The following is a 23,930-nucleotide window of genomic DNA, read 5'->3' as shown; positions in this document are numbered from 1 at the left end:
TACTTGGGCTTCAAGCATGAGCTCTAATGTTCTATCAGTGGTAAATTTGATTTATATATGCATGATTGATAAGTTGTATGTGTATAATCTGATTTCTGTTAAGCATGATCTGTATAGGCTGTGTATAATCTGTTATTTGTTAAGTATGTTCTATATCTGTCTTGATAAGCATATATGTCATATACATTTTTTATATATGTATTTCTGCATGAGCATTGGGTGGGATATATGTTTGCGGAGGAAGTGTAGGAAGTTTAATATATTTTTCGTATCTAGTGGCTCAGCCACACATATATTTCTGTTACTAGTGAATTAACGCCTTATGATCTGGCAGCTAAACTGCAAATGTTCTGAAAAGTGGCATACAATCACTAAGCGGTGTGTAGGGTTGGATAGGTATATATACCCTATATGGTGTGTAGGGATGGTCGGAGATGGCGTGTAGTAGATAGAGGAAGGATTGTGTTCCTACATCTGATATCTATTATGAAATATATGTTTGAATGATTTTTGAAAGCATGTTTGAAATTAAATTCATGATTCTGTTTTTATAAGTTACGCACTGAGCTCAAAAGCTCACCTCTATGTATTTACTTTCATGTAACCCTTAGATTTTGGATGGGTCAGTGCAACAGGAGCTCGATTAACCATTTTTATTTAGTATTAATTAAAAATCTAGTTCTTTCTGTTTCGGTAATTTTTGGAATATTTTTAAATTTTGAATTTTAACCTTTTTTTATCTCTCGTTTTTAATTATTTCAACGTAGTTCTTATGATATTCATTGTATATGCAAAACCAAGGTTTCCAACAACAAATCGCACAAAATCGAACTAGATTAAAATTCCGCTGCAAACTTAAATGTTTTAAAAGTATAAATAATCAACGGTTTCATCAAATTGGTTAAGAAATATGAATTCTTTAAATAACTAGATTTTTAATTAGCGAAAGCTAGCTTCACATTTATAAGTGTTCAACGATTATTGGATTTTCAAATGAGTCGTAGTAACTCTTCCAGATCTTGTCATAACATCTAGGTCGGGTTTGGGTTGTTACGCACCAACAGATAATTGTGGACAATGCCACCAGAATTGCAGTCAAACTGTCAAGTTAGAAATATGTGGTCAAACCATTATAATTGTCGTCAAGCTGCCAGAATAGAAATGTGGCTAACCCACCAGATAGTGCAAATCATTAAACTAATAGATCTTTTTCATTAGCATATTATCCCAACCCCATGAAATGTGACATGGCATGCAAATACAGATCGAATCTGAATGAAAAGCATGTAAAACATGTAGTTGTACAATAACAAAAATCAGAAGGCATGGAATTCCACGCTTTGTAGAACAGGTGTGTCACAAATTACTCAACAAAAACAAATCGGTTTTGCCATAAAGTCACGTGCATGGTCATATAACATATTCATAGATACATTAATTTACATAATCAGACAACATATAAAAAAACATGTTAATTAAATATAAACAATTATGTATATTTTCAATCCTTGCACAATTAAAACTCACAAGCCTAATATTTATTTAAAAAAAAGGGTGAAATGACAATAATATCCTCCTACAAGTCTAATATTTATTTTATAAAAAAAAGGTAAGATGACAATAAGGTCTTTGCTCTTATTCAGGTCTAAATTTTAAATAAAATGACTACTTGATATATACTCAAATAAAAATTGTTGGCCAAATATACATGATGACAATAATATCCCTCTAACTATGGAGCTTTTGTCTTCAATGTAATTAAATGATCTCCCAATATATTTTCAAAGTACCATTGGACACTGCTAATTAAATTCTTGTTGCCATACGTGAGGGCCTAAAAGGCAATTTGTCCAGTTTAGCCAAGTTCAATGCCAAGATAGATGACATTTATATCCTTTTAACTGTAAGGGTTTTGTCGTCTTAACAGGGAGGCTTTTCGAGTTTTATTTTATTAAAACTAAATAATATGGCTTTGAATTTGAAGTTATGTTATGTTATTAAATATTTGATATTTACACATATTTTAATTTAAAAGTCTTACTTGTAATGCTAGAAGGTTGTGTATAAATATGTATGTCGAAACCACTTTTTGAAAACAAAAATATAGTGTTGACTTATTAAAAATGAAAATTGGAGTCGCCACCGATCTTTTATTAAGGTGTGATCGGATCACCTTAAAATATGATTTTGGTCTATAAGTTTCAGAGAAAAGTGGGTTCGGGAGTCAGTTACGTACGATGAACGGTTAGCACCCTCGTAACACCCAAAATTGGTACCGAATTGATTGTTTAACGTCTTAGTGCCGAAAATTTGAAAAGATCCTAAAAAAATACGGTCCTCTTTAAAAGAAAACTTGAATAAATTAAATTGGACGCTAAGACCCTTTTTATTTTGAAAAAGTAAAATGTCATACCCAGTAAGTTAGGGTATAGCATTTCTAATCCTCAAAACTAAGTTTGTCTTTTGACTTTTAAAACTCATGTTTTTAAGTTTAAGAAGGATATTCGGTTATTTGAGTCAAATGAAAAATCGGAACCAGTAAGTTGGGGTTCAATTTCTCAAAGTTCCAAATACAATACCAGTAAGTTAGGACAAAATGTCATATCCAGTAAGTTATGACACAACATTTTAAATTCTCGAGTATAAGCTTTTATTTGAGATTTTTACGTTTTGAATCCTCAAATATGTATGTTTAATAATATTGAAAAATATAATATTTTATATTAATATTTTAAATATTTTAAAAATAAAAATAAATTTTATTATCAATATAATAATATTAAGATTGATTTAGGTTAATTTTTATAAAAAAAATATATAATTACCTATAGAGGAATTTTTTTCCAAAAATGACTTATATTTTTCAAGATGATAAGTCATTTTACAGGAAAAAAAGTTTATTTTACATTGACTTGTAAGTTATTTTCCGTTAACTAAGCTATTTTTTTGTGAAACAAGCATCGAAAAATACAAAAAATATTTTTCGTAAAACTTTTTACATGTAAACAAACGGACCCTAAATATGTAATGGATTGTGTATAAGCGTTGTAACATTGAATCATAACTATGTAAGTGTTTATTTGGAATGTATGTTGTGAGATGCGATCTTGTTAACATGTTTCAAATATGTATTGAAGTATAGTTTGAGTAAAGAAATTAGTAGTAAACTAACTCTTGCGTGGGTGTTTTACATATAATGAGGTATGTGGAAACTAATCGAAAGGTGAAGGTGAGATCATGGAAACTAAACTTGTAAGAGTTTATACATATTGGTACAAAAATTTGATATTTTAAATTAATTTTTAAATTCTTTATCTTAATTTTTTAATTTTTCTATAATCATATTTAAAATTAAAAGTTATTAAATTAAATTACTTAACTTAATTAATAATTTTAAAATCTATATGGATGTAATTGCGATATATTTGTATATATAAAAAATATATAATTTATTAAAAATTAAAAAATTAGACTATATTTAAAAATATTAATAAAGCCGAAACTATATACCGAAAGATACGGGTACTATCCTTTCCAATCGCCATTCGTCTTTTTTTACTCCTCGATATTTCCATTCAATTTCAGTAAATTTACATCTCCTGCGAAACTTTTATCCCTTAATTGTACATTTGTACGTTAAGTAGAGAACCAGTAACCGTTGATCCGGTTCCCATGGAGTCGGATCCTACCAGATCGGTCGTCTCGGGAAATATGTTCCCGAAACCCTACTGTCTGCTCTCTCTGAGCTGGAAACGGCTTTTCATTCCCTCTCCAAAGATGACAAATTTCAGGCTAGTTCCGTCACTGATACATTTTATACGTATTCGTATCCGATTCCTTAATGAATACGTATCTGAAGTACTTCGAGTTAGGTAGTTCATGTGTTGTGCGTTGTGTTTGTTGATAGGAAATTAATTTGGAATTTGCGAATTTGGGAAATGCTTGTTATTTTCACTAGGAAATTTGTTATTGATTAACAGAAGAAAATTTGTTGACTTCTCTTTGTTGTTGATTTTATATAAGTATCTGGAAATGATTATCGTCTTTCTTCTTATTTTAGTTTTAAAAGTTAGGACTTGATTGTACTTTTGATATTGACTTCCATTTTCCTGAAGGCAAAAAAAAAAAGGCATTTCTTATAAACTTAATTTCTTTAGTAGAACTAATCAAGAGTATTTTCACTTCTATGAATGGTAAAAATATATATATCGTTTATGCAATACCATAATATTTTAATTGATCTTACTTTTTATTTTGTTGGTTCAATTTTTAATCAAGTTATGATTATATATTTTTTATACTTAACTTTTTTTTTAAAAATGTAAAAGAACATGCTTGAGCTTAGTAAGCTCTTCTGCATGTACTTTTGTTTCTGGTACTGGAAGTAGTCATTTTCAAGAAAACTATTTATGATTTGCAGGAAGAACTAGCTGGGATTTTGAAAGACTATGTTGGTAGGGAAAGTCCACTTATTTTGCAGAGCGGCTGTCGGAGCATTACAAGTGTCCCGATGGTGAAGGGTCAGATATACAACTTAAGAGGGAGGATCTTAACCATACTGGTGCCCACAAGATCAATAATGGCGTTGCTTAGGCATTACTCGCTAAACGTTTGGGCAAGAACCGGACTATTGCTGAAACTGGGGCTGGTCAGCATGGAATTGCAATAGCTACTGTGTGTGCAAGGTTTGGTTTGCAGTGTGTTATTTACATGGGTGCTCAAGATATGTGAAGACAGGCACTTAATGTTTTCAGAATGCAGCTTCTTGGTGCGGAGGTAAGTGTTATAATGAAGATTCTTTATCAGATTCTTGGTTAGAGTAGTTCATTCAGGCACTGCGACGCTGAAGGATGCTACATCGGAAGCTATCCAGGATTGGGTGACTAACGTGGAGACAACTCATTATATTTTGGGATCGATTGCTGGTCCACATCCGTATCTTATGATGGTCAGAGAGTCCTATGCAGTGGTTGGTAAAGAAACAAGAAAACAAGCACTGGAAAAATGGGGAGGGAAACCAGATGTATTGGTTGCACGCGTTGGTGGAGGTTCAAATGCTATGGGACTTTTCCATGAGTTTGTTAACGACAAGGATATTAGGTTGATTGGCGTAGAGGCAGCAGGGTTCGGTCCGGATAGTGGCAAGCATGCGGCAAATTTTGTTGTGGTTATACAGCTTGGATTATCCCGGGGTTCGACCTGAGCACAATTTTCTGAAAGATGAAGGCCGTGCTGAGTACCAGTGTAACAGATGAAGAAGCATTGGAAGGTATGAAACTACAGTCCGATTTATTTTCAAGTCTTGTTCATATCATATCTGATTGTGAGATTACTGACTGAAGGTAAAACCTGTCTGCCACTCCATATTGGAACATTGCCCGTTGCTTTGTCCGGTTACTTCTGAAGCTTAATCTATATGACCTAGGAAAGTTCCATATGGAGTAGAAACATGTTCCTTCGCATTCAGTCCTTGTTCTCATAATTTTCACCTTCTATCTTTAATCATCCAATATACATTCAGAATTCAACTGTTTATTTTCAGAACTCTATAACAGGATATCGATTTTAATATGTTACCCTTCAAAAATGTTTTGACTGATTACATATAAATTTTTCTCGAAGGTTGAAGCACTTCTTGCATCCTTCTATCCTGTTACTAAAGATATCGCCTATGCAATCGGTCTTCGGGTGATGAGTCAGAGTCACACTTTGCACATCTAAACATTTCCTACACACCTATTTTCGTATAGTTGTTGGATTCCTTCAACTTATGCCATTTGAACGGCTTCCTTGCACTCTGGTGCTTGTATTGATAATGTTATATTCCACATTTTAGCCAGCTTTATCATTTGATAGTACTATTTGTCACTGATACGAACTTTTTGTTTTCTTTGTCGTGGATTCTGATGGAACCATTTGTGATATAATGCAGCGTTCAAGAGATTATCTCGACTGGAGGGCATAATCCCAACGTTGGAGACGTCGTATGCACTGGCATACTTAGAGAAACTGTGTCCAACTTTACCAAATAGTACCAAAGTTGTGGATAACTGCAGTGGCAGAGGTGATAAGGATGTTCAAACAGCAAATAAGCATTTGCAGGTATAATAAGTCTGATGATGATGATGATGTTTTGGGCCATTAATTTTTCTTCATCCACCTTGAAAATAATTGCTTTGTCCCATGTTTTACTGAAATACTTTCATGGTGTTTCTTATTGTTCCTCAATAAGTATTATTACTTGCTTTGTTATACTATGTATCAACACATTTACAAAAGTTTTCAAGGAAAATTGTCGTCTTTTTTATCTGATTTACTTTTAAAGAAGAAATTTTGAGGTTTTTTTTTTTTTTAAATTCTACTATTAGTCTTGCAAAGGTTGTGGATTTAGTTTATTTACTTTAATTTGATCAATTTTAATTTTTATATTTTAATTTTTGAAATTGTAGACGTGATCCAAACCATATCCATTAAATCCGTTTGATTAAATTCAATTACTAATATTGTACCATGTATACAGCTATAGATTTAGTTTATATCTAATTGAATAAATTTTAGTCTTGACACTAAGGTAGTCAGTATCATACCGGTGAACTTACCGTTTTCTACCAATACTTGTTCGTATTGCTATTAGTTTGTTTCAATGTACTGTTTTAGATTTATCGCTATTTTGTGAAACATTTGATATATGCATATAAAGGTGTTTACAAATATCAAATAATGAAATTAAATCTCAAATATAAAATACTAATAAAAAACAAAACTTTGGTTGAAGTGGTAAACAAAAGATTTTATAAGCTTTACAAATATAGTTCATATCATTAAACAAAAACTCCAAATAAGCAAGTAAAAATATTATGGCATAAATTAAATAAGAAGATTATTCCATTCTATGCATATAATAATTCATAATTCAAAAAATCTAAAATAAACAATAAAAATAAAATAAATATAAAACATATTTTAAAATTATTTTTTGTATGAATAAATAATAAAAATTTAAATTTAAAATATATATATTTTTAAAAATTGTACCAATCAATACATTATAATCCGACAACAAATTCACGTATCCCTAAACTTAATTTAACAAACTTAACCGTTATCGTTAGGTGATAATAGTTTTTTTTTAAATTTAAAAGGTACATAAATTAAAAATGATAAAATTAAAATGTAATTATTAAATCCATAACTTTTGTAAAGTATAGTACTAATAAGAAATTTTAACATTTTTTTAATGGAGAGATTAATAAAAATATTGCAAAAATAACAAAAAAGAAAAATAGTTATCTTGGCAAAATAAATACAAATAGAACTCTAAAATCAAATTGTAAATTGAAGCAATTTTAGTGATTTTAATGATAATTAAGATACATTAAAATGAAAAGAAGTATTCATCCTTGGAAGGCATGAAGAGGCATGGGTCACATGATAATGGAGATATGAGTACAAGTGGCTAAATTAGCTTTTATAATAAATATATTTCAAACACAATGGATGAACTGAAGAGCCATGCAATCCACTTGCCATTGGTGCCTCTTCTAATTGCCTTCAACACCATCAATTTTCAATGCACATCAATAATTTAATTTTTTTTTTGCAAAGTAATTTAATTTCATATAAATCAAGCTTCAACTTTAAAAATAAATTTAATTGAATTCTTGTCAAGTTTTAAATATTAAATTTGAGTTGCCGATTGAATTTCAATTAGTATTGACATTGTTATCAATACAAAAAAATGTTAATTCGAGTGCGTGAAAACACTTATTTAGAGACATTGCAACAATGTCTCTTTGCTCTTTATTCATTTCAGCTGACAAAGACAAAAGGCTCACAACATTAATCCTTGTTTATTCAAACATTTTCATTCTCAGCTGCATTAAAAACATTTAAGAAAAAAAAAACCCTACACATCCACTGTATGACATTGTTCATAATCATCATTATTATATATATCTACACTATGACCAAAATCCAGCATCAATCCAATACTAAAGAAAAAGACATTAAAACATGATCTCATCTGAGGTAACTTCTTCCAGATGATATTTGCTCTTTTTTTCATCATCTATGGTACATGATGAATCTAAACTCTCAAAACCCCGATTTTCCTCACGCTTTTGCCTGCAAAAGAGATCGGACATGATTAGGGAATATCGAAACTCAATCATTCTCAACACAAGATACTGACACCTATGGTTAGATCGACACTGGTTCAGATAGTTCAATTGCTACATCCCCGAAGTCGACATTATTGGTTCGTAATTCAACACTAACTACAGCAACCCTCAGATCACTTGTAAGGTTGGCAAGTCATTCAACTCTCAATTGAAGGAAGAACTTGATTATCAAAGATTCAAAAGATACAACCCCAAAATCTTGTAGGATCAAAGACACTCGATTTTGATCAACAATATAGAACCACTGTTAATATATCCCTCACCATGGAGAAAAAACAAACTAGAAGACGACATGATTTGTAGCTAAATTAGGCTTTGTGAAATGTTAGATGCAGTGTTTCTTAATATCATATAAGGAACACTAACCTGGGAATACAAGAAGGTTCCGAGGATGGCGATTGCAGCTCCGAGAGCATTGATGGGCTGGACCGGCGTGTGGAAGATGATGATTGAGGAGACTATAACAGATATACGTTTCATGGTGTTCCCGACGCTAAATGTCAAGGGAGAGATCTCATCAAGGGACATGTACGAGACTTGATTGTAGAGATGATAGAAGATACTTTGCGCTGCTACCCACCTTTCAAATATGATAAAAACAACAAAACATTGTTACTGGATGGAAATAAGTAATAATATCACGTATTTTTACAATCACATAATTTATGTTTTATGTCAATAAGCAGAAGGAAATTAAAGAGAGCTAATATATGAGTAACTTGAGGAGCATACAAGACCATGGGGGTGAAAAGATAACAACGGTACCATCTAACCGGGAATGTTGTAAGAGCCTAGCTGAAACTTAAATGTATCTATAATTAATCAACCTCGATGAATAAATAAGGAGCAGTTCTTGCAAAGAAGCATCAAATTCAAGATCCACATACGTATCAATACCATTAGGCACACAACGGGTTTTCAGATGGCATTCCATCATCTATTTGTAGTTCAGACTAACGAGTGGGACTTGACATCATGAAGTGAAAATACAGAGACTAAAACGCATCCGAATTCTCTTACTCGGTCATATAGCTAATGGAATCCTAATCAGCGAACGAATTCCGATACGTTCATCTAATGCATTCAAAGTATCTTCCAAAATCAAACACATAAATCTCAAAAATACTAATCATATGGAAACTGAACAAGGAAATAAAACTTAGTACTACATGTTATTACCAGATAAACTGTGGTCCTATTTCCGATAAGGCCTTTTGCCATCCTGCAGCCCACATCTGTGGTCCCTCTACGGCAACGGCGAAAGGTGTAAGAATTAAGAGAGACAACAAAGATAGACATGCGTAGTAGTTCATCCCGCTAACGGATTTCCCCTTCATCCCCTTTTTCGAGAATATGTTACGTAAGACAAACGCAAAGTTCGATATCATAGCTCCCATAAAACCTGAACACATATATTGAAATTACAATCTCAGTGCCATTCCAGATAACCAGCTGAGAGGACCATATATTGAACCGAAGTAAAAGCGAATTTTAAACAATAAGAGCTTGCTAAGGTTCCAATATCCGAGCATTCACTGCATATAAGCACACAATTAGAGAAGGTTTGTTATTTTTACCAGTCATATTGAAGTTGAGTTCGGTTACAGCGGCAAGAGCACAACCACCGATGATCGGAACTAGGGACAAATAAACCGATGGAGGAAAGGTCTCTCCAAGCAAGAACCTCGAAACCAAGACAGAGAAAGCCGGTTCACCACTTTTGATGATGTGGGTGAACGAAACTGCAACCTTCGACATACTCACTGTTGCTGCTACATGTCCAATGGTATGTGCTACAGCAACCTAGGAAAACCGGAAAAACAAAACCGGATTGTGTATTAGAAACACACATCAAATTGTCAATTTATTTCTTTAAATATAAGATAGGATGCATAATACTAATTTTACTTAATGCAGGATTTAATTATACTTAACATAGGCTGCATAATACAAGTTTAAGTTTCCCTTTTCATTTTCTCAACAACCAAACAAACAGCACTTTCCTTGAAACTCAAACAAAGGACATCTGCAGTTTTAATTTTTATTCCTTCCTACAGTACAAACAACATAACAATTTCTATCTTTTTCTCTCACCTTCTCAGCAACCAAACAAAAAGAAAACTCACCTGAAACAAAGCCTTCCAAAAATTTCAAAATCAGTTCCAAAAATTTCAAAATCAGTCTTTGAATTGTTAATGGGGGCATTTAAAACATACCCATCAAAAGTTTTATCGTTAACCAAATTTTAGTTTCACTTTATTTTCCTTCATTTTCTCAGCAATCAGACAAACAAATAATTTTCTTAAAACTCAAATACATGCCATCTGCACTTTCTTTTCTTTTTCTTTTTTAACTTTTTCCACCCTATATTCCAAACAACATATCCTACAATTAAATTTAATCAGAAACAAAACCTAACAGCAGAATTTTCTATCTTTTTCACACTTTCTCAGTAACCAAACAAAAAAAAATAGGAAAAAAAAAACACTCACCGGAAACAAAGTCTTCCAAAACTCAAAATCTGTTTTTGGGGTCTCAGCAATCCTTGTAGCCCATGAAATTAACATCATCAAAGAACCACAAGCAAGGGACAAAGTTGAAGTCAACCATGGGTAAGGGTAAGCATTCAAAACCTTCTTGTTATATATATTGAAAACCACATTCAAAGCCCACCAAGTTGCAAAATAAATCCCAATTTTCAACCTTTTTGCAGCTTCTGATTTCACTTCAACTTCAATAGGTTGTGACTTGTCAGCTTCAAAAGCCTTGCATTCAAACACTGGTTTTTTCTCATTAATTTTCTCAATCGATGAAATATGCAATGGTTTTGACACTGAAAGATTTCTTCTTTCCGGATTTTGAAGGTTCAAACATGGTGAAAACGAAGATCTGCTACAAATTGTTGAAATTAATCTTTTATGAAACCCAGAATTTGTAACATTCATGCATGTAGCTAAACCTGATTGCTTAAAGCTAAAACTCATTTTCCTTTCAAACTACTCAAATCAAAACACAAATTGGGTATTTCTTGAATCAAATTTTTTTTTTCTTTTGTGCTTGAATCAATAGAAAAAACTGAGAATTTCTTTAAAAACTTGACAAGATCAAGAAAAGACAAATAAATTTTAAAACTTTGAAACAAGGTTACCGTCAATTACGAAAAAACCTAGTAATCCACGATTTTTATTTTTATTTTAAACCAAAAAAAGTTTATTTTTTTCCTTTAAAGGAAATATATATTTGCTGAGTGTTTTGCAAAATTTGGTTGAAGAGACAAAACAAGCAAAGTACTGGAAGGCTTTATAAGCTCTGAAATTATTTCTCAATAATTAATTATTTCTCAATAATTAATCTTCCACATTTTTAGTAATTGTTAAAATATAAATATTAAAATTAAATTCTCGACCACTAATTAAGGTAGAAGAGACCTTCACTATCTCAACTTACTTTCGTTATTAATCATTAATTTTTTTTTACAGATATATATGTATTTTATAGTATTTGGATAAATTTTAAAATCTAATATTGTTATAGAAAAATATTTTTTTATTTTTTTATTTTTCAAATATTAAAATCTAAATTTACTGTTAAGATTAGTAAAATTATTTTTTTAAAATTCTTATTTTTATACTTTAATTACATAATTTATCTCAATATCTTGTTTCACATATCAAATTTTTATGTATTTCATTTTTACTATTTTATCCACGTATTTTCTCAAGTTTAACAATTTAGTCTTTAACATCATAAAAATTTCATATTTTTCAACAATTTCACTTTTACGATACTTTATACATATTTCATCATCCCATAACAGACTCATTAAACTTTTACCATAATTTTATTATTCACATATTAAATTGTTTCACACCTAATTTTTTTGTACATTTCCAATTTAGTCCTTATTGCCATGTAATTTATTTTTTTAACATATAAGCACTTTAATCAAATAATTCATTATAATATCTTATTTCATATAACAAATTTTCATGCATATCACCTCTCTTGTTTCAATTATAAATTTCACAAATTTTATAATTTAGTCCTTAACATCATGAAAATTCATTATTTACTATAATTTCACATTAGCATCACATTGTAATCAATTCACTACTTCATTTAAATTCTTTAACATAAATCTCAAAATGTATGTTTGTTTCATTGAAAACAAATTTTATGAAATATTTTCAGAGAATCTATCAAACAACAGAAAATATATTATACAAATTCATCCAAACACTAAAAAATATTAGTTTTTTTAGAAAAATAAGTAATTTTCAGTGAAACAAACGGAACCTTAAGTTTATTATTTTTAATTACATCGTTACCAAATATTTTTTTATTTTAAAAAGTCATTCGAACAAATTTAATTTAAAAAATTAACAATTTTAACAATTAAACTTTAATTTAAAAAATTTAAAAAATATTTAAATATAAAAATAAAATTCTAAATTTGTGACATATTTTAATATATATGTTGTTGGTGTCAGATCCAATGCTCGCTTGCGTCAAATGAAAGGTGCTCCAACTACCCACCCTACTCAAACAACTTACTTTTCTTTTGGTTAAATTATATGAATATTTAATATTTGGTCATCTAATTTTTAAATATTACATAATAGTCACTAACATTATTAAATTATTACATTTTAATCACTCGTTCGTTAATTTCATTATCTTTTAATGAAAAGAAGATATGAAATAACTAATTTTACCCTTAAACTATGGCAAATATATTATTTGACATTCTTAGAATATTTTTAATAATTCTAGAAATAAAATAAAAATAAAAAATTCATAATTCATAATTTTTTAAAGTTATAATTATAAAAAAAAATCATAAAAAATTTCTAAAAGAAAGGAATTTATGGTGTTGCACTATAAGAACCAGCAACACTTTCTCTCAACACTTGTCGTTGATCATTTTTAGACGATCTTCATTTCATTTAAGACATCAAGGTGGAATCTTACCGAGGACAATATAGTTATTGGCATTTATTTATCTATTATCTAAAAGTAAATATATAATACTCTTGAAAATTAGAGCACAAAATTTAAAAAAATTAAAAAATAAATTATTTTCAAAAGTATCATATTTTTTGATATTATTATTTTCAAATTATAAAAAAATAAAATTATTAAAAATGCACATCCAAAATGAACTTAAACAAATGGGTATCCAATATTTAATTGGATTTGGATATATATTTATTTAGATTCATTATGGCATAAAATAAAATAAAAATCAATTTTTATATTATTATTTTTTAAACTATAAAAATATATAATTAATAAAAATGCACGTCTAACATCCCTAAGGTTAGATAAAAAATTTCAGTTTTTTATGTTGTTACTTCTTATAAAATCTAAAAATTATATATTTAATTATATAAAAATTTCACTTTAAAAAAATTATAAATATAATTTGTTGCATATTTTTCCAAAATTTCAACCACATTTTCTTGTTTTTTTTTTAGCAAAATAGCTCATAAATCAACCACTCACATAATGGGCGTCTATAGTATAGTATTAAATTAAGCCTATGATAATGTCGTTTATGTATCATATGGTGTTAGTCATAGGGTCAAATTTAGTGTCTTCAACACTTATTTAAATAAGTGGATGGAAATTATTTTATAATTTATGTATTAATTTGGATAAATTATTATATTTTAGTCACTTATGTTTGAAATGTTACATTTTAGTCACTTACGTTAGCGTTTCGTTACAAAGTAATCACTCTACTATTAAACTCTGTTACCTCCCTAACAGCAGTCCTACGTAGCATTCCAATTGAGTTTTAAATGTCAATTTGGATGTCCAGTTGCTAGGATGAAAATAGATTTTTAATTAAATAAATTTAATTTGGACCGCCGCATAAGATTGCCATTAGGGAGGTAACGGAGCTTAACGATAGAGTGACCACTTCATAACAAAATAATAACGTAAGTGACTAAAACATAACATTTCAAACGTAAGTGACTATAATGTAATCTGAGGCAAACAAAAGTGATTATTTTTGTTGTTTACCCTTTAATTTCTTTTAGATTATACAATAATAGTTAATTTTTAGTTTTGATTCCTATACTTCCTTCAAATTTGAGATTTAATTTTTATATTTTAATTTTGAAATGATTTGATACTTCAACTCTTATAATGTCACTAGTTAGTCACCGTGAATTTTTAAGAATTTATTAATACTATTAAAATTCTTTATTAAATTTACGTTCATTACAATGTCATTTATTTCATGCATATTAGGTAAACTTTTTTATAATTTCAAATTGTCACCAAAAAATAACAATGTTAATAAATATACCTACATTTTTAAACTCGAAAAATAAATGGACTAAATTCTTAAAATTTAAAACAGTGAATAATTAATTATCAATTTTGATACAATTTTAATGTATTTTTATATTCATATTCTTTTTTTTAAAAAAATCTATCATGAGATATTCGTACAATATTTCATAAAGGTCAAAAAAAACTATTTATATTTTATTACTTCTTTAAAAATTCCTTCAAGTATCCAACATAGAATATGCTTTGAATATCACTGTCAAACCTGTCGGCTAACTCACCTGCTATATATATTTTGAAGGGTATAAACTCTAGAATTATTTGACTGGGTAGGTATTAATTAGAATTATTAAATAAGTTACTAAAATTATCAAATATTTGGATTTAAATATTTTAATTAATGATAATATAGTTTTTACCCTAAATTTTCTTTTCTTTTTTCATTTTCTAACACTTAAATTTAATAATTAGGTTTATTTTAATTATTGAAATTAAAAAATTTAAAAGTTTGATGACGTTAAAAGTATCACAGCATCTCTTGAAAAATAAAAAAAATTCATATAAAATTGTAGGTGATGATATGACATAATATTAATGTTTCATATTTAGTATTTTAATAACTAGATTAGATGTTTGATAAGTTAAATCATTTGTTCAATTCGATTGGTTTGATTGCTAGATCAATAATAATTAAATAAAAAATTAAAATTTTACAAAATATAAAATAATTTAAGAATATTTTTTTATTAAACTGTTCAAATATCACTTTTTGTCCTGAATTTCTATTTTTATCAATTTCAAGTAGTTTCTGAGTCGATCGGTTCAATTCTTTTATTTATCAGTTCTTAATCTGTCCGATCCGGTCTTGTTCCAGTGACATTGGTCACATTATCATACTAAAATTATAATAATTTCAAAAAAGATCTAAAAAATATAAAGAAAGTTAAAAAAAAAATCTAGAACAATAATTTTGGGACCTAAATAAATTCAAGTTTATCATACTAATATATATATTTTATTTTTCTTTGAAAAAGTTTTTAAATTTATGTGTTCTAACATGATATTAGTTATACCGTAACAAAATTTTAATTTTACATGTTTAGTTCTTTAATTTAATTTGAACAATTTCATTCGATTCGACTTGACTCGACTCAAATTTCATTTTACTCGATTCGATTAGAATCGAAAAAATTTTCAAATTGAGTTAATGATAAAATTTTTTTACTCAATTTGATCGAACACTCACCCGTACGTGTATGCCGAAATGAAGAGCAAAAACTAAACAAAAATATAATTCCATGAAAGAAAATTAAACCTTTGAATTAAACTTTTTTCCGGAAAATAAAATTAATAAATACAACAGATCCTTTGAACATTTCAAGTACGGTTAGTTTATTACTCTTAATTTACGGAACAGAAAACAAAAATGGAAATAAGAGAAAGAAGGGTTGGCTGTGTGATTCAAGACGCATAAAACGGTGTCGTTTGTTTTCTTTAGAGAGAAAGCCGTTGCGGGAAATTTCAATTTTCTTTTCAAAAACAAAGAAAAAATGAGCGCCGAAGAAGGAGATTGGAATTTCTATCTCCGAACTGTTTCGAACAGCGCCAGGGACTCCAATATCGCCAATGGCCCTGCCTCCGATCCTTCTTTGCTTCACGCCGTTAAAAAGCTCTGCGAGTTTTGCAAGCGAGAAGATAAAACCTCCGATGATTTGGTTGCAAGGGTTTACCCTCATCTCAACAAGCTTTTCCAACGATCCGTTGCTTCCCTCTCTCAATCTAACTCTTCCAAGGGACTCCTCTTACTGGTTCCACTTTTCTTCTTCTTCAGTTTTTTATTTGAATTTTGGAAAATTTTGGCTTGAGAGTTGAAGTGTTTATATTTGGTAGCTTTGTAGTTCAGTAGTACTATTTTATCTTGTTTATTCTTTCGGATTTATTGATCAGGGAATTCTTCAATTTTTCCTTGATTTTGGAGAGGTGGTTCTACATGATGCTGATCCAAGTTTGCATACATTCATCCGTTCATGCTTGAGCCGGTAATGATACAGAGTATTATACCAGTACTTCGTTTATTTTTATGTAGGTATACTTTAGATTATCAATAGCTTATATTGGTTTTTCTTGTTTGTTGCATAAGATAGGTTTTGGGCTACCATATGTATTTGGTTTGTTTATATTGAGAAGACTTCTTTCTCTAAAGGAAAAAAAAAAGATGGTGAAAGTACTTGCTAAGTCCCTCTTTTATAGGGATTGGATCAAATTAGTCACTTCTATTAAATGGATTAATTTAGTCATTGTACTAATTAAAAAGAATCAAATAAGACCATATTGTTTGAGAGTTACCACTTACCGTTTTAATGATAACATGAAAACTATTATTATGTTCTTTTTTTGGCAATTTAATTTCAAACAAAATATTTCATTTACAAAAACATGAAAGCTTTGAAAATATTAACTCTATTATACAGAAAATGATATTTTTAAACAATAAAGGTTAACTCAGTTGAAATTTGGCATTATTTTATTCTTTTTAATAGTACAGGGACTGAATTGATCTACTTAATAGTAGGACTAATTTGATCCTGTCCCTACAATAGAGGGACCTGCTAGGTACTTTCACCCAAAAAATAATTATGAAATTTAATGGATAAATTTGAAGCATAATGATGGAGCTGTGGAATTTCTTTATGTATTAAAACAAAAGCTTACGGATTAGATGGACTGATAGTTAGTTTTTTTGGTCCAATGCTAATAAACTTGAGGGCTTTTCTTCTAGCATTCAATTTATCTTGCTTATATTAGCATTCATTTTTACAAAATTAAACTTTCTATTTTCCTTGAATCTATTGCTTAGGGTATTTTAATGTTGATTACAGTGAGTTCGCAGATCCTATTGTTGCAGCAGCAACTCTTGATTTTCTATATGTAAACAAGAACAAACTTCTCATATCTTTCCCCAACTTACTACCTCAGGTATGATCATCAGTTTCTGTTGATAAACATGATGCGTTCTAAAGCATTAAAGATGCTAAATATATGAATAATAGACAATGTTGTTTAAGTTTATAAAAATGATGCTATTATTGTTATATTGCTTTATATAACCTATTTCTTGGTACAACAAAAGATTTTTACAATTTATAAATTTAATTTTGTCTCAAAAGCCATTCTGAGGTCTCGTGCACTGAACGAATATTCTCTGTATGGTTTGTTCCTACAAACATGAGTTAAGGCATTCACTTCAATTATTAATAAAACCTGTAAAGGTGAAATTAAAACATTCTAATGTGCTTGTTCTGTCTAACTACCATTTTTAAGTAATCTTTAAGTACTTGCTTTGGAAATTATGTTTTTCTTTGGAAATATACTCTGTGGTTTTACTTGTTATTGCTCATCTTCCCTTTGCCCAAATTTATATTTTGGTTTAATACCTGTTTTGGCCCTGTACTATAGTGAAATTCTCATTTGGTCCTTTTACTATTTTTTCGGTCACTTTGCCCTCTCTACTTTCATTTCGTCCATCACTTTAGCCTATTGGCCATTTCTGTTAAAAAAGATCCCGTGTGGCCATTTAAGCCAATCAAATCTGAACACATGAGGGGCCAAACTGAAAACTTCACTATCATACAGAGGCCAAACTAAAAATTTCATTACAAGTCAAGGCGCAAACACATGAACAGGTGGAATTTTTTTAACGGAAATGGTCAAGGGGCTAACGTGATGGATTGAATGAAAGTAGAGAGGACAAAGTGATTGAAAAAAATAGTAAAATGACCAAAGTGAATTTTATTATAATATAGGGGCCAAAATAAGTATGAATACTTATATATTTATTGTTTAAATTAAGCCTTCAAGTTGAAAAGTAGACCGACCGTGGAATCAAGCATTTATCCATGTGTTATTCATGCTAATATTCTTAATATCTTTGTAGTTTTTCCCTTTGATTCTGAAGCTGACTGCATGGAATGGAGGAAAGTAAGTTCTCCTATCTAAGTTTTATTCCTTTTTGAGAGCCCTTAGTCTTCAAGTGATTGTGATATGGTGGTCGATTGCCTGGCTGGCAACAGCCTGGTTTCCCTTTGGTCTCACCTCCACCGCATGTGAACTATTTTACCAGTAATAAGCGGACTAAACTGTCTCTAACTAATAAGATAAATATTTAATCCTGTGATATGGTTTGCATAATACACTGTTAGAGTACTCATAAATGATTTGTTTGAACTGCTTTTTGAAGAAGATGCGAGCCGCTAATCCTCACGTGTCTGCATTGCAGATTAGAGAAGCCATTTCTCAAGGTTCTACCAGGATTGGTGTCACCAGGGTCATTTCTCCCACTATTTCCATCTTTAATGGACTTGCCAAGTGAGTGTCAGATGTCTTGATTGATGAAGTGGATTTTCTTATTTCTTCTTAAACTAAATTGTTCTGTCTGACATTTGTTTATGTGCACTAGTCTTGGTTGTGGCTTTGGAAAAGGTAGAACGAAGCTCAGGGTCACTAATAGGAAACAATATAGCTTCAATCCAAAAGAGTAAAGCTCCTGAGGTTATAATGTGGGACTTTATAAATTGTATGTTCTAAGTAAAAAGCTCATTATGTAGTTCAAATGCTAAACACTCCTTTTATATGACTCAGACGCTACTTGCTCTCATGGATGAGGCTTATACTGGTACTACCGTTGGGGAGAGAGGGGGAGATGAATCCGAGGAAAGCAGTACAATAAATGTGGCTGACCCTCTGTTTCTTGAACTTCTCAAGGATGAAAATGATGGCCTTGTTGTATGTTTTCTATTTCTAGAACTTGATTTTATAATTAGACAAATGCACTTATAAACTTGGTATTACCGGAGGGAAAATATAATTAGGTAACCATTCCAAGCTTTTTTTCTATCTGAAGGATTTGTGTCTCAATGTTCTTGTGTACTACTTTTAATTTATGAATGAGTTAAATCACTATTTGAGGTCTAAACTTGGCAACTATTCTCACATTGGGGTTTGAACATTTTTTTTTCAAGTTAGCCCTCGGACTTGGCAATTGTTCTCACATTGAAACCTAAACTAAGCAATCACTCCCATGTTAGGGCCTGAACTTTAGGGTTTTCAAGGAAATATCATAGACTTACTTGAACTAAAAAAATCTGGCCTCAACGAAGCAACAGTTGCCAAATTCAAGGACTAAATTGGATAAAAAAAAGTTTGCCCCAATGTGAGAATAATGTTCAAGTTCAGGCCCTAAAAGTGTATTAACCCTTTATGAATATATGAATGAAGTAAAAGCAACACTTTGCATATTTTCTGAATTAGGAGTAGCTTAGTGTTTTCTTTATTATTGTAATGTTACGTCATTCAATAATACAATATCATAGTTTCAAGCTACTATGCATAGCTTAAGCTTTGTGTTTATTTTAGATGACTAATTTTCCGTTTTTCCTCTTGGAGTTAGAAACATGTTGACCCTTGAAAGCTGTTTGATTGTTTCAGGAACGCCACTGGACTTCACCTGGGATTGCTGCAGTGCTACAGGCTGCAAAGAACAGCCCTCAGTCTGATAGATTGAAGCAAATACTCAACATAGCACCTCGGCTTCTTGATGCGTATTTCACTATAGCTTTGCGTGATGCAAATAGCTGTATGTTTTAAACCATTACTAATCCGGTTGACATCCATTTTAGTGTTTATATAACTTTTATTTATAGAATGTAGCTTTTGTTAAAGAGTTGATGATGTTCCTTGTTACTTTGTTTTCTTGCCTTTCTTTTGTAGCACTAATCTGTGCATTAATTCCCATCCTGATGACAAGGATTTCCGCACTGTTTCCCGACCAGAATTATATGTACAAGGTGTGTATATATTTTCAATATATTGTAGTTCTTTCATTGTATTTCTTGTTGGAGCACTGCCTAGTGGTTTTCTTATTATGTAAAGAGGATGGAATACCCCTCTAAATCCTCCTTAACTATCAGAATGAGTTAAGGTGTCTTTGTATGAATTTGAGTATTTTGCTTGTCGATGTCCTTGTTACGGTACGGCGATTTAGATGGTGAGACAAGAATTGCTTAAATTCTGAGAAGTTTTTATTTGCAGGTTCGTAGAAGGTGTCTATCTTTGTATGAATTTGAGTATTTTGCTTGTCGATGTCCTTGTTACGGTACGGCGATTTAGATGGTGAGACAAGAATTGCTTAAATTCTGAGAAGTTTTTATTTGCAGGTTCGTAGAAGGCTTCTAGAATTCATGCTTGCCGCATTTCATCGTTCTCCAGATCTTATACCACTCTTGAAGGTATCTGTCGTACAAGTTTCACGTATACTGGCAAACTTATTATTTTATATAGTTAAAGTCCAATTTAACCATCTGCAGAAGCCTATAATCGACAGGCTCGGAAATGCATATGACAGCACAGAAAAGGTCCGAAAATGACATCATATTTTTTTTTCAGGTAAACAGCAGCTATGCTTTAAGTTACAGATCTAATTTTATATGTTCTGACTTTGTTTAGACAGAACTGGCATTACAATTGTGTTGGGCTGTAGGCGAGTATGGTGGGGGTGGTCCAACTCACAAAGATGCTGCTAGAGAACTTTTTGAAAGTCTAGAGCTACTTTTGTATGAAAATCTTTCATCCAGGTAACATTTCCATAGCTCCGTTTTACTGTCTACTTCTTTGTAATGTTATATGCTGAATTTAAATCTTCGCTTTTGGAAGTCGTCTAGGTCTGAGACAGGAATCTGCGGTCGATTCTAACCGTAAGAGCTTCAGTAAGTCATCACAATCAAGGCTTCTATGTTTTGTTATCACAGCTATCACTAAGCTCGCCACTCATCACCGTGAACTATTGCCAAGAGCACGCGTAGCCTTGATCAAGGTTTGTTAAGAAGGAAATGAACTCTTATTACTTTTTAAGTATTTTGCCTAACAATTTTCCATTGTCATATTCAGGTTGCTCGATCTCGAATATCAGATTCAAGGGTGTCGAAGCGAGCTCATGTTTATTTGGGATTAATTGATGAGCCTGGTATTTGTTTGCCTGTCTTGGGACCTTCCCGCCCTTCACATGGATTCGTGCATTATCCAGGCACTGTCAACTGGAATGAAGGAGGCAACAAAGTGGTCGCACATATCCCGTTTTACATTCTCGGCGAACAGGAAGGTAAAATTATATTCAACATCTAAAAGTTATATTCCGTTTTACATTCTCGGCATCTGGTATTTTTTACCGTTATTTTCCGATATTGAACCAACAAAACCGATAGGAATTCGACTCTCTACCGTTACAATCTTCTATTAACTTCATTGTTACTGATGCAGGTCCACCCTTCCATGACTTTTCACTATCAGATGCTCTTCCAAGAAGATGATAAAGCTACATAGTAAGGTATCTTTGGAGTCCAGAGTTTCCGATTTAGAGCAGGGATAAGCAAAATTCGGTTCGAATTTATTTCCTTATTTAAATAAGTGGCTCTTTTAGTCTGATAGTTAAGTGATTTTATATATTAATATTTAATTAAGTGATTCTATTAAACCACTTGTTAGATAATGTGTATAGTCATCAAAACATTTCATGTTGGCATATATTAATATTTACAATTGTTGGACGATGAAATCTTGGTTTTATAATATCTAATCATATCAAAATTACTTTATATCATATAATACTTAGCAAATAATTTACAACTTTTTAATGTCCAAACTATTATACAGTACTTTAAAAATTGGAAATAGAAATTTTAATAATAATAATAAGAATTTATCAATAAAAAGGAGAGAGTCCCGTAATTATTGTTTTATTTGTAAAAGATCAAAAACATTTTATTTAACATGAAAATGATTCTAATGATCTGACGACTAATCTTATCATCCAATGATTGGTTTGATGTTATGCATTCATTATGATTTTAGGGATCTAAATGAATTTATTTATATTTTTTATTTTTTAATAATTTATCATATTTTTTATAATTAATAAGGATATTTTGAAGTTCTTTTTTTTATTATAAAATTTTAATTTTTTTTATTAATTTTATATTTTTATAATTTATTATAAGCTTTTATGATTTTTTTATAAATTATTTCATAAATTTTATAATTGGAATTGAAAAAGAAACGATTGCATAAGGAAGGAATATACAAATACTAATATAAAAATGTTTGATAAACTAGTATTAGAATCAATTCGATATAAAAATAACAAATCTAAAATTGGAATATATTAACTAACTGGGTCTTAGCTCGTTGGGATTGGTATTGCTGTTAGTATAAAAAAAATGAGTTTAAGTACGTTCAAGCGTATTTACCTTTCTATTTAAAAATTGGGGTGAAATTATGAGTAATTCTAAGTATTATATCATAAAAAAAACGAAATATATTAAATCTAGATAAAGCTACATATGATAATATATAAATTCAAAATAATTTAGAGAAAAACTTACACATGTCATTTAACTATGAAATTCATTGCAAATTTTGAAATTATAAAGATTTTAAATTAGTAAATGTAAAATTGTATTTTAACTCACCTAAAATATAAAATTTAGTTTAATATTTTAAAAATTATAAAGATATAAACTATTAAAATTATAAAATTATAATTTTTTGTATTGTAAAAATTATAATTTAATTTCGACTCCTGAAAAAGTTTATTGACTTCATCCATACTCTTAAAGTTGATATGCATCATCACACTACAAAATAAAAACCTAAACTTCAAAAAATATTTTTTTTAATACTAATATATATATTTAAATTTTATTAAAAGTATTTATGGACTATTTGCAGATCTCCATGTTGAATTTTATATATTATTTGTTTTTAATATATTTATTTCAATTTTATGATTTTTGAACTCGCAAAATTTCAATAACTTAAAATTTTCTAAAACAATTAATTATTCAAACAAAGAAGCATTTTAAATTATGAATTTTGAGATCCAAACATTTTAAAACTAATTTTTTTTTTTAAAAAATTATCCAAACACACCCAAATCTTAAAAATTCAAACTTCTTAGTCTCCGTATTAATAAATTTTCTTCTTGAATTTTTTATCTAAGATTAGGGTTATAAGATAGAGTTATAAGAAATGAAATTATGATCGAGGTTGAGTAAGACTAAGGGTTTGTTCAGTAATACTTAAAAAAATACTTTTAGAAGAAAAATTGTGCTAAATAAATTATTTTTTGTTGAAATTTTTTACTTTTCAAAATTACTTATAGAAAGGAGAAACTAAAATTTTTAACTTTTTCTCTTCTAGAAACACTTTTGATGCTTAATTATTTTTTTTCCCTCTAATATCATTACTTTTTAAAAGCAATGCCACACTATCTTGGTATTTTCATATATGAAATAAGTTTACAAACTACAAAAGCCAAGCTGAGAGAGCTTTGAACAAACCAATGCTACAAAAGAACATGATGCAAAGCTTCCACTAAAAATGGATCAACCTAAAGCT

At 29.9% G+C, this 23,930-nt stretch overlaps 2 protein-coding genes and 1 pseudogene across 3 annotated transcripts; 2 read left to right on the top strand and 1 right to left on the bottom strand.

The window, feature by feature from the left end:
* Positions 1 to 3,662: 3,662 nt before the first annotated feature.
* LOC107930331 (tryptophan synthase beta chain 2, chloroplastic-like) lies at positions 3,663 to 6,307 on the top strand (annotated as a pseudogene).
* Positions 6,308 to 7,831: 1,524 nt separating this feature from the next.
* LOC107930421 (glucose-6-phosphate/phosphate translocator 1, chloroplastic) lies at positions 7,832 to 11,486 on the bottom strand. The gene is made up of 5 exons (XM_016862092.2): positions 10,673 to 11,486; positions 9,758 to 9,983; positions 9,360 to 9,582; positions 8,547 to 8,760; positions 7,832 to 8,124 (listed from the first exon to the last, which is right to left on the bottom strand). Exons 1-5 carry the CDS (start codon positions 11,162 to 11,164, stop codon positions 8,113 to 8,115), a joined length of 1,167 nt encoding a protein of 388 aa, XP_016717581.2. The 5' UTR covers positions 11,165 to 11,486; the 3' UTR covers positions 7,832 to 8,112.
* Positions 11,487 to 12,653: 1,167 nt separating this feature from the next.
* Positions 12,654 to 22,081, top strand: LOC107930322 (AP-5 complex subunit zeta-1). Of its 2 annotated transcripts, XM_041092428.1 has the most exons (16): positions 12,654 to 12,699; positions 15,982 to 16,291; positions 16,431 to 16,522; positions 17,363 to 17,459; positions 18,418 to 18,461; positions 18,760 to 18,848; positions 18,940 to 19,031; positions 19,122 to 19,265; positions 19,968 to 20,115; positions 20,250 to 20,326; positions 20,696 to 20,767; positions 20,846 to 20,893; positions 20,985 to 21,112; positions 21,192 to 21,351; positions 21,426 to 21,636; positions 21,795 to 22,081. In XM_041092428.1, exons 2-16 carry the CDS (start codon positions 16,034 to 16,036, stop codon positions 21,842 to 21,844), a joined length of 1,710 nt encoding a protein of 569 aa, XP_040948362.1. In that variant the 5' UTR covers positions 12,654 to 12,699; positions 15,982 to 16,033; the 3' UTR covers positions 21,845 to 22,081. The 2 variants fall into 2 exon arrangements, with proteins under 2 accessions (XP_040948362.1, XP_016717442.1); XM_016861953.2 differs by lacking the exon at positions 12,654 to 12,699 and having other exon boundaries at positions 15,704 to 16,291.
* The last annotated feature ends 1,849 nt before the right edge of the window (positions 22,082 to 23,930 follow it).

The sequence above is a fragment of the Gossypium hirsutum genome, chromosome D05, assembly GCF_007990345.1.
Source record: "Gossypium hirsutum isolate 1008001.06 chromosome D05, Gossypium_hirsutum_v2.1, whole genome shotgun sequence".
In the NCBI taxonomy this organism is placed as follows: domain Eukaryota; kingdom Viridiplantae; phylum Streptophyta; class Magnoliopsida; order Malvales; family Malvaceae; genus Gossypium; species Gossypium hirsutum.
Note: the sequence above shows the minus strand (reverse complement) of the source record. Positions and strands in the feature narration are given on the sequence as shown.